Source organism: Sceloporus undulatus, chromosome 2, assembly GCF_019175285.1.
Source record: "Sceloporus undulatus isolate JIND9_A2432 ecotype Alabama chromosome 2, SceUnd_v1.1, whole genome shotgun sequence".
Classification (NCBI taxonomy): Eukaryota; Metazoa; Chordata; class Lepidosauria; order Squamata; family Phrynosomatidae; genus Sceloporus; species Sceloporus undulatus.
In genome coordinates, this window is record NC_056523.1 from 168,224,833 (window position 1) to 168,236,004 (window position 11,172).

The window sequence follows — 11,172 nt, forward strand, 5'->3', positions numbered from 1 at the left end:
AGCCATCAAGAACTCCAGCACCACTGGAGTGGACACCTGAGCAGGAGACAGGCCCTTCTGGTCAAGAAAGAGGCTAAACCTCCTCCATTTCAGGGCGTAGGACCGCTGGGCGGAAGGTTTCCTTGCAGCCAGGATCACCGTCCTCACCACCTCCGGCAGGGCGGTTAGGGCTGTATCCTCCAGGCCACCAGCGGTAGCCTCTCGAGGTCCGGATGGAGAATCCGTCCGTCCTGGATCGATAGCAGGTCCGGGCGAGGGTCGAGGCGGAGGAAGCATCTCTTGGAGAGGTGGAGAAGGGATGCGAACCAAGGCTGTCTCGGCCACCACGGGGTGATCAGGATCGCATGCGATCGGTCTGTTGTCATCTTGGACACCACCCTGATGATGAGAGGGAACGGAGGGAAGGCGTAGAGGAGCTCTCCCGTCCAAAGGAAGGCGAACACGTCTCCGAGGGATCCGTCCATTCGCTTCCTGGAGCAGAACTGGGGACAGTGGCTGTTCCATCTGGTCGCGAAGAGGTCGATCCGGGGAGTTCCCCACCGGTCAAAGAGGTCGCTGACCCTCTCGGGATGGAGCCTCCATTCGTGGCACACCGACAGAGATCTGCTGAGGCGATCTGCCAACTCGTTGTCCTCTCCGGGAAGATGAATCGCCTGGAGGAGGACCTGTCTCTGGATGCACCAGTCCCAGATGCGGAGAGTAAGGTCGAGCAGAGTCCTGGACCTGGTGCCTCCTTGTTTGTTGATGTAAAACATCACGGTGGTGTTGTCCGTCCTCAGGAGGACCACCTTGCCTGCGACAGCGGATTCGAATGCCCTCAGTGCCTTTTCGACTGCCAGCATCTCCAGACCGTTGATGTGGAGAAGCTTGATGTGGGTAGACCACTTGTCCTTGACGACCAGGTCGAGCAGGTGGACGCCCCATCCCTCCAGGGAAGCATCGGTTGTCAGAGTCAGTTGGGGCTGAGGCTGATGGAAGGGCATCCCGGGGCACACATTGCGGCAGTCCAACCACCATCTCAGGGAAGCAGCTACAGGTCTTGGTACCGTGAGCCACTTGGACGGAGGGTCCTCCATCGGGGAGAAGACCAAGAGGAACCAGGACTGCAGAGGTCGAAGGCGAAGTCTTGACCAAGGCGTGACAAACGTTGTCGATGCCATGTGGCCCAGGGCGACTTGGACGTCTCTGGCCCTCACCCTCCTGTGGGAGATGCAAGGCCTGAGCGATGTCATCAGCGCCTGGAAACGGTCTGGAGGGAGAAAGGCGGAGCATCTTTCGGAGTCGAGGATGGCCCCGATGAACTTGACCTGTCTGGTCGGTGTGAAGTGGGACTTTTCCCGGTTGATGACCAGTCCGAGGGAGTCCAAGAGGTGCAAGGCAAATGAGACCGCTTCCTGCAGCTCTCGCTGGGACTCGGCAGCAAACAGCCAGTCGTCCAGGTATGGGAAGACCATGAAGCCTTTCTGATGGAGGTATGCCACTACCGGTGCCATGCACTTTGTGAAAACTCTTGGTGCCGTGGCAAGGCCGAAGGGAAGTACGTTGTAGTCGTACGCGGTGGAGCCTACGGCGAAGGCGAGGAATCTCCGGTGGGACTCCCGGATCCCGATGTGGAAGTAGGCGTCCTTCAGGTCGACGGTTGCGAACCACAGGCCCTGGTGGAGTAGAGGCAGAATGGACCTGGACACGCTGGCCCTGGAAGACGAAGCGGTCGGCGAGAGTGATGCCGGGCGGGAGCCTCCCTCCTGTACCTTGCCCAGGGCAATCGCAGAGGTCAGCCAGGACTCACGATTTTTCTGGGCTTGAGATGAAAGAGACTTGCAGAGCAGGCAAGAATTGGCATCGTGGTCCTTGCCCAAGCACAGGCAGGAGGAGTGCGGGTCCAAAAAACGAGGTCAACAGTCCGAAAGTCCAAAGTTACCAGGGCGGGAGACAAAGAATGGTCAAAAGACGGTCCGAGGTCAAGTGAGAGTGATTCCAATGAGCTAATAGAGCGAGCGAAGTTCCTTCAAGCAGCTAGCGTGGCGGAAAAAAGGAACTGGGGAAAGAGCGGGAAGGCAGGGGCCTTATAACGGGTGGGCGGAGTTACCGCCAAAAAGTTTCTATATGTTGCAAAGTAAACTTTGCCCAGTGATTCCAGTAGGTTCCGAGCAGCACTGCGCAGGCGCAGTAAAACCCATTTGTATGATTCGCAGAGACCACGAAGAAGAATTATCTTTGCTCTTTAAATTTGCATAAGAGATTTTGAAACTTAGTGTGCTTCCTGTTCCTCTCTTTCTTCTTTGTGGTCTCTGCGAATCATACAAATGGGTTTCATCTGTGCCTGAACAGTACAGCTCAATACAGCAGGTGCAGAAGAAACCCATTTGTGTGAATTTGCAGGTGATCACTCGAAGAAATACCGTTACAGGTATGCAACCTGTCCTTATCAGCCTTGCTGCTATTAGTGAGCATGTCACACCTGTTACAAGCTCCGTGGGCTTAGCACCTCCTCTCTTTTCTGAGTACATTTACAGACAGGATGAGTTGAAATAAGCCAGGCATAGAATGAGAGAAGAGAGGGGGAGGCAGGCTACTGTGAAGTTCCCCATTGTGTGTGCGTATAATCATCCACAACATGTTGCAGCCCTATAAAAGGTAATCGCTGCAGTCCAGGCGCCACACTGCCAGATTGTGCCTTGGCCAGTAACTGTTTGAAATTTAGATCTGGCACTAATCCTCCCTGTCTTATGACCATAGGAAGAAAGGAAAGGATGCAGATAGAACTTGAAAGATGGAGAATTAATAGTAATCAGAAATGAATATAGTTGTGTGGGTTAAGCCTATCCACCAGTGATATCTTTATGTTACTATTGTGCTACAGCAGGTTCTTCCTTAGGACTGGACTTCTAAGGCCTAGAAACTCACGGCTGCTCTTTCTCTTTCATAGGTACACAAGTTGTGAGGAGTTTGCTGCTGATGCTGCCCTGGTATTTGACAACTGCAGGACCTTTAATGAGGATGAGTCAGAGGTGGGCCAAGCTGGGCTGACCATGCGGCAGTTCTTTGAGAGCCGGTGGGAAGAATTTTATCAGGGAAAACAGGAGACAGACCCATGAAGCTGGCAGAATGGGAAGAAATGAGAGAAGCCAAATGGGACGCCCCTCCCCCTTTGGCCTGTGCTGCATACTGTCTCTTTGGAGCTCATCTTGCTACCTGCTGATTATTCCCCCCTCACAATGACTGGACCTGGACTGACATTTAACAACGGGGCGGCCCTACTGCCTGGATCCTCAGAAGCCCTCTCCCCACCACCTCTTTGCTCCAAGCAACACAAGCTCTCTGACTGTGTAAGCCAAATAATAATAAAAAAGTTTCCTTTTTTCAAATGGAAAAGCAACCACCCACAACCCCACCTTAGCTGGGGCTATTTAATAATAGCAATAGTTCTTAGTGAATGTGTAAGAACACTTTTTCTGTGCAGTGTCAGTTCCATGCATTAATGGCCAGTAATGTGGACGTTAAGTTTTCCTCCTTTTTAGAATCACTTTGAAATGTATAAAAGCAGATCACTCCTGCCTCGGGGAATGACAGCTCTGATGACACTGAAACATGCTGCTTCACTTTCCCACCTTTTAGCCCTCCCAACTCTGTTTTAGCCCTGCTTTTCCCCTTCTGAGCAGTCCACCTGTAGCTGTGTCCATTTCCTTCCTTCAAGTAATAATTTCCTTTCTGAAATCTGGAGTGTGGCTTATAGTTGATGTGTGTTTAGGGAAGGAAGGAAGGAGCAGGACGCTGAGGATATCTATTTCCATTCCCAAGGGGTGCAACTACTCATCAGTTTCATCCCTTCCAGCCGCTCTTCCTTTGTTTAGCCAAGAGGTACTACTTTATTGAAAAGCTAGCCCTTGTACAGAAAGGAGGTGGAGCAGGGGTGCTGGTGGTTAGATTCCTAGAATTGGTTCATCTAAATCAGCATCCCCTTTTGCACACACATGCTCAGAGCTGGTTTATTTTGCATTTTGTTTCTAAGGGAGTTGAACAAAATGGAAATAATCCAGAAGTCCACCAAGGAAACCAAATCATATTTTTCTCTAGGCATGCAAACCACAGAACCAGCCTGCTCTCTCTCTTCTACTTTGCCTTCATAAGGAACACTTCAGGAGGGTAGCTGGTGAAGATATTGTGATACTGTAGAGCAGACTCTTCTCTACTGTAACAAAATAGGTCATTTTTCTTCTGATTGTGGGTAACATGCTGGAATGTATCACTTAGCTACAAGGGACCAAAGTACAGGAGCTTGCAGGAGTGGGAATTAGGAGGAAGGGAAGAGATTTTTGGATGCCCTCTTCCAGCTCTTCAAGATTAATTTTATGAGACTCTGGCCTTATTGAGTGTTCCCCCTGATCCACTAAACCCTGCCCTAGTGTTATTCCTCAGGGATGGCAACTGTCTACAAAGCTTGATCTGCTGTCTGTGTGTATGTGTGGCAGGACTTTTTATTTCCTGCTTTAGAACGTGACTCTCAATGTTCGTAAATATTTCCTCCCTGAGCAAGAGGTGGGATTAATCCTGTTAGGAAAAAAAGGTACAGCCCTTGCATCTTTTCAATTAGGACTAGGCAAAGTGTGGCTGTCTAAGTACTTTTGAACTAAAACTCCCAACATGCCTTGCCATTTGTTGTGCTGGATACGGATGCTGGGAATTTCAGTCCAGCAACATATGGAGGACTGTACTAGGCCCAACTCTTCTTTAATGCCTATCTGAACCTCAAATTTGATAAATGGTGGAGAATTGGCACTGTTTCTTTCTCCTTCATGTTGGGCACCTGTTTCCTGAACCATGTTTCAATGTAAAGGTGGGCAAGGTGCAGCCCAGAGGCTGCATGCTTTCCTGAAATCTGTGTTCGAAGTTCCCAAGCGCCCTGCAAACTCCTGCCCACCTGGGATTTGTTTAAAATAAATATTTGAAAATGACACCTCCCATTATCCTTTTTTGCCATGTTTGTATCCTACCCCAGCTGTTTTAGGCACAGGGGAGGTGTTGGGTTTTTTTGTTTTGTTTTTTTGAAAAATTAAAAAGAGAGGAAGTTGATTTCCCTGATTTTAAGAGGCCCTCCCCTGGATCTCATGCAGCCAGATAGCAGGAGAGAGAACATGGTAGAACTGTCCCGTCCCCCTAGAGGTTGTGAGAAACATTTTTTAACGGGTGTTGGTGCAGAAAGTGTGGTAGTGCAGTCTCCTGGCAATGGGATACCCTGCTCTGGTATTTGTGGCCTAAAGTGCACTGCCTTGGGTTTATCCTGACTGGTATTCATGTCAAAGTGCAACTTTGGGCAGTACACATGAGAATGCAAAGGTAGTGATTTGTGTATTTCCCTTTTGATGAAGAGTGTGTTATCATGGATATGTGCAGGTTCTCACTTCTTTGCATCTCCAGGTGACTTTCACAGACATATTTCATTTTTAACATATTAGCTTTTTTCTTACTCTCTTTTTAGTCTACTAAATATTTTCAGAGGGGGAAGCAAAACCTTGATTTGTTCTGCCTATGTTAATTTTTCCACGTAAGGAAGGGCACCTGTTGCACCGACCTGTCATGTTCTCCAGCTAGAGCTGTTCAAACCAGAATTTATTGCAAAGCTGCAAGAATGTACCTGTATTTGTAGCAGGCTTTAGCCCAGCCACCATTCAGATGTGATGTGGGATACACCAGTTTCAAGGTGTGATTGGTCAGCGTGCACAATCCACTGGGAATGCTCTCTGCATACACTCCCCACCCCATCACACAGCTATCATAGTTTGTACTTGGAGTTCTGGTGCTAGATACATGCAAATGACTTGAGGCACTCAACAAACAAATACATGCCAGAGTCAAACAGTTGTGAGGGAAGTCAGACAGCCTCCCGTTCAGTCACTCCCTACCTCCCTCATATGTGTCTTATTAAAGCAAGAACATGGTAGAGATCATTGGAAAAGAATTCTTAAATCATCATCATCATCATCGGGTGGTCCTGTTTTTAAAAGAAATAGGCAAAGTATAAAACAAATTGGCCATCTTGTTGCTCACAAGGCAGCCTTTCTCAGTCACTCTTCCCCTGGTGGAACACAGATGCCTTCATTCCATCTCTATTTTACATGGTAGCATAGTTTGGGGGCACCTGCTTCACAATTTTGTGAAGCAAGATCTTTAAGGGAGACTGCTAACTAGGGGAACAGATTTAGCCAACCTGCCCATTGTGTCCAGCATCATGGGCTCTGAAACCCATCATATCCCAGCTGCCTGCTGTGCTTGGACAGAGGCACTGCTGCTGTGGATTCTTTTATGCTCTCTGTTCTAGCATGCTGGTCCATTATTCCTGTATCTGGCACAGAGACAAGGAGGCATGTGAGACTGACCAGAGGAGACCGCTTAGTTCTTTCACTTTTCTTCCACCACTTGGAGGGTGGATCAGAGAGGTGGAAAGCCAACCATTGGAACCTTAACTCCCTTGCTGCTTTTTAAACCCAGCCTAGCTCCTCAAACCATTAATTACGGGTATCATTTAGGAGCAGATAAATGGCTGGCGGGGTCCACCAGGGTGGCTTTCCTCTCTGGTATCCACCTGTCCTACATCTGAATGAAGTATGTGTGCGCATGCCACACACATTCCTATGTGTTTCCCCCAACCCGCGTCAACCAATCCAATTGCAAGAGCACTGATGTAAGTAAAATGTAACTACAGGTGATGTAGCCTGGAGACTGAAACCTCCCTTACTGTGCTTCCTCCACCCCGACCTCATTCCTCCCAACCCCATCCTATTGTTTTCAACAAAACGTAGCCTTTTTCTATCAAATAACCTCAAACTTTATTTTTTTTTTTTTTTGCTTTTAAAATAAAGTGGTAGATTTGAAGTCTATTTGAAACTGACTTTATATTATACATAAATATTTATATTTTATCTAAACTTGTGCTGTAACAAAACTTCTTTTTTGGTGTTTTTTAAATAATTTTTTCCCTGATCTGTTTGGATTTTTTTTTGGCTCAGTCACAAGAAAAATTGTAGAGTTTTGAAAGTGTTAATTGTTGGGTTTTTGTTTTGTTTTTGTTTTTGCTGTAGAAATGTTGAATTTTTAGATTCAAACCCTTACACCTTAAAAATGAATCCAGGTTTGTCCTAGTTTGATCTTCATTAGGGGAATATGATCTCACCCGTTTATAAAAACTTTGATTTTAAAAGTTACATGGATTTCTAAAACTAAAATTGAGAATTGCAACTAGAATTGGCCTTATCATTCAACCACTGACTTTTTGCCCTCTTGTCATCTTGATTTGATATCAGAAAGTAACTAACGAACCCATTGGCCTGTGAGATGCTCTGAACAGCAGGAGGGGAGGGGGGAAATCAAACTTTTTATATGAATAACCAAATGTGTTTGTTTTAGTGAATTTTTGATAATGTACAGTTTTTTGTGAATTTAAATTGATTTCTTTCTATATTTTTAGGACCAACCTCATTTTTAATAAGGTTTAAAAAGAAAGAAAAAAAGTCTAGAATTCCTGTTTGTTTCCTTGTGATGTTTCCACAAGTACAGATGTTAGAGTGCTTGTCAAGTTTCAAAGAATAAACAAAAAAACAACCCACGTTTGATAGAGAAGAATGTGCTTGGGAATGTTGTCTTTTCTCATGGGAGCCCAATGCAGTCTGAGTATGATTCTTTCCCTGCTTTTTGACAGTCTGTCCCTGAACGTATTAAAAATACTGGCTAGGTAATGATTTCCAAAGTGAAGTATCCTGAGAATCTTCATAAAATCTCATTTCAAGGAGAAAAGCTTTCTATTCTATAAGTGCCAGAAGACACACTTGACAGATGCATTTATAGTGAAAACCTAGTAGCCAGGGGCAAGGGTGGGCTGTCCAGTGGACCTCCTTTGACCAACCAAAGCCGTTCAACAGTCAAACTGCACAGGTCTGTTATTGTACTACTTCTTCGTGTTCTCTGCGAATCATAAAAATGGGTTGTACTGCACCTGCGCAGTGCTGCTCGGAAAACTTCTAGAATCACTGAGCAAAGTTAACTTTGCGACTTTTTGGCAGTAGCTCTGCCCATTCTTTATAAGTACCCTATGTTCTCACTCTTTCCTCAGTTCCTCCTTTCCGCTGCGTTAGCTGCTTGAGAACCTTCGCTTCTGTGACTTCTGTTTGTCTCACTGGAAATTCTTGACCTTGGACTGTTTGACCATTCTCAGTCTATTGGATAGTCTTGACCTCGGACTGCATGACCATTCTTGATCTGACCTTGTGTTTGGTTGACCATTCTCGGCGTGTTTGAACGACTACGATTTGGATTCTGGATTTAGCTATGATGTCTCCGGCTCCATTTAAGAAGTACGACGTCTGCAAGGGTAAGATTCCCAGCCAGGACCCGCATTCTTCTTGTCTTCTTTGCCTCGGCGAGGCTCACAACTCGAAGACCTGCGCTCTCTGCAAGTCTCTGACTCCGCAGGTGAGAAAGAACCGGGACTCTTGCCTTAAGACTGCCCTGTACCAACAGGCTCTTCTGCCTCCATCAGCCTCCCGCTCTGTCTCTGCACCAGCAGCATCCGAGTCAGTACCTGCAGTGTTGGCTGCTGTGTCCCAGATCTCCACTGAGCCAAGTGCCACTGACCCAAGAGGGGACGCTGGGTCCGAAGGAGCACCCGATAAGTCCAAATCTAAGCCCTCTCAGAAGGACAAGGCGAGGCACAAGGACTTGGGCCCCAAGAAGAGTGTTTTGGCCCAAGTGAAAGATACGAGTTCCCTGAAGGACTTGAGCTCTAAATCCTCAAAAAAGAGGCCTTTGGATTTGGGAGATGCTTCTCCTCATGGGTCTTCCCATACCAAGAAGGCGTGCATGAAGACTCCGGAGGGTTCTCGGTCGGCCTCTAAGGAGCATGCCACTTCTGATTCCAGTCAGCTCCAAGCCTCATCATGCCCGGCATACACCTGTTTCAGCCCTGGTCTCTTCTCCACTGGCAACATTGGCTTTCCATCCGGTTTCGGATGACGAGATTGAAATCTTCCCAGTTGTGTTGCCTCGCAGAGGCTCTTCCAAGGGCCATCGGTCCCCCACACCAGTCCCTCAGGTTGTGGTGCATCAGGCCGAGATTCACCAGCCTCCATGCCATCAGGAGTATGAGGACTCGGACCTCTTCTATGACAGCAAGGCCAACAGATACTATGTCACCATCAGCCACTACTTTGTCCGTTGTCACCTGGGTCAAGTTTCCACTGTCTTCTCGAGGCCTAAACTGTTGCCGGTGATGAAAGCTGCTCCAGTCCCCCTAGCGCCATCGGTATTGACACCTCATCCTGCTATGGTTGCTGCCACCCAAACTCTGCCTTATGATGCAGGTGATGCCTCGGACTCTGACCAGGACTGGTCCCAGGCAACACTTCCCTCGGGTGCCTCACGTGGACTCTGGTTCCTCAGACGAGACTGGCCATCAATCTCCCCAGGAACTCTTTCAGCCAGGTTCCTCCTCACTGACTGATGATGTGTGTTCCTTTGCAGAGCACATCATCAAAATGGGAAATGCTCTGGATCTCCAGATTACCCACACCAAGGACGATGGCACTAACCCCATAGAGAGACGGATCCATGGGAAGGTCCCTATGCCAGTGTCCATTCCGTTCTGCCGTCCCTGGAAAGGATTGCTAGGCGCTCTTGGGACACACCAGCTTCTGTTACGCTCATCACCAGGAAGATTGAGTCCTTGTATAGGATCACCCCATCTCAATCTTCTTGGCTGTTTGCTCACCCCAGGCAAAATTCGGCCATTATGGAAGGCTCCCAGTAGGCCTTCACTCCAAAAACTTCGAACTCGCCTGAGGACCGGGAAGCCAAAAAAATTGATGGCCTAGCCAAAAAGGCTTATGCCTCGTCTGTGTTGGGACTGAAGGTGGCCAACTACAACGCCTGTATGGGAGCCTACATATAGTGCCTGATGGAGCGGATCTCTCCTCTCATCCCGGATGTCCCAGATGAGACCCAGGGCGTCCTGAACGAGATCCGGAATGAGGCCCACTCCATCGGTAGTTGGCTGATCATATCTGCTCGACACTCTACGGACTGCTCGGCCAAATACTTTCGGGCTGAAGGGTGGTGTATAAATACCATAAATAAATAAAATAAATAAATAAATCCATGGCAGCAACCATAGCCCTGAGGAGACACACGTAGCTTCGATCCTTGGATCTCAACCAGAACGCAAAGGCTACAATTGAGGACGTGCCCTTCGACGAGGCTGGCTTGTTTAACCAGGAGACAGATGAGCGCCTCAATTTCAAATATAGGATGATGGCTGCGGCTGTGTCCACGCCGGCACAGTCTTCTTCCCGCAGGAGGTTTGGAGGTCAGCGTCAGTGGTATGGGCAGGGCCAGAGGTCTTTTCAGCAGGACCGTCCATACTAACAGGAGCACCAGAGGAAGCATTACCCATCCCAATCCTCTTCTTCGGCCGCCGCCATTCCCCTGCTCAGTACCGCAAAAATTGCTGTAAGCAGGATACTGACCAGGGCAAGAAGAGGTCTTGAAGGGTGGCTGCGTGCTCCGTCGTCTCCTCCGGTTCCTCCTTCATAGACATTTCGAGGCCCTACTCGAACACCTGGGCCACTGCGACTTCCGACTCTTGGGTCCTAGACATCGTCTGCAGGGGTTATGCCCTCAAGTTCGAAGAGCTCCCGCCAACTGGAGCTGTTGTTCCCACTCCCCCTCAGACACCCTTCTCGACGAAGTATGCACTCTTTTGTCAAAGGGCGCTATCTCGCCCGTTGATCCTTCACAAGCTCCTAGATGTTTCTTCTCCAAATACTTTACAGTCCCCAAGACCGATGGTGGCATTAGATCAATTCTAGACTTGAGATTCTTCAACTCCTATTTGGTCTACCATCGATTCCGTATGGTAACTCTTGCCTCTATTCTGCCCTTGTTGCACCAGGGCCCGTAGTTCACGATGATCGACCTGAAGGATGCCTACTTCTACATGGGGATTCGGGAGAGTCACCGGAGGTTCCTGTCCTTTGCCGTCGGTCCCAACGTACCATAACAATGTCCTCCCCTTCGGCCTCTCCACAGCTCCAGGAGTCTTCACCAAGTGCATGGCTCCAATCGTGGCCTATCTTCACCAACGAGGCTCCAGGGTCTTCCTGTATGGATGACTGGCTCCTCATG

The 11,172-nt window shown here is 48.3% G+C and overlaps 1 protein-coding gene across 6 annotated transcripts in view; it reads left to right on the forward strand.

Annotated features, from left to right (window-relative positions):
• BAZ2A (bromodomain adjacent to zinc finger domain 2A) overlaps window positions 1–7,617 on the forward strand; it is a 64,738-nt gene extending 57,121 nt beyond the window's left edge. For all 6 annotated transcript variants that reach the window (XM_042452263.1, XM_042452258.1, XM_042452262.1 and 3 more), the window contains one exon: window positions 2,930–7,617. In XM_042452263.1, the coding sequence (XP_042308197.1) occupies window positions 2,930–3,098 (169 nt within the window). In that variant the 3' untranslated portion in view covers window positions 3,099–7,617. The remainder of the gene's footprint in view (window positions 1–2,929) is intronic.
• Window positions 7,618–11,172: the final 3,555 nt, after the last annotated feature.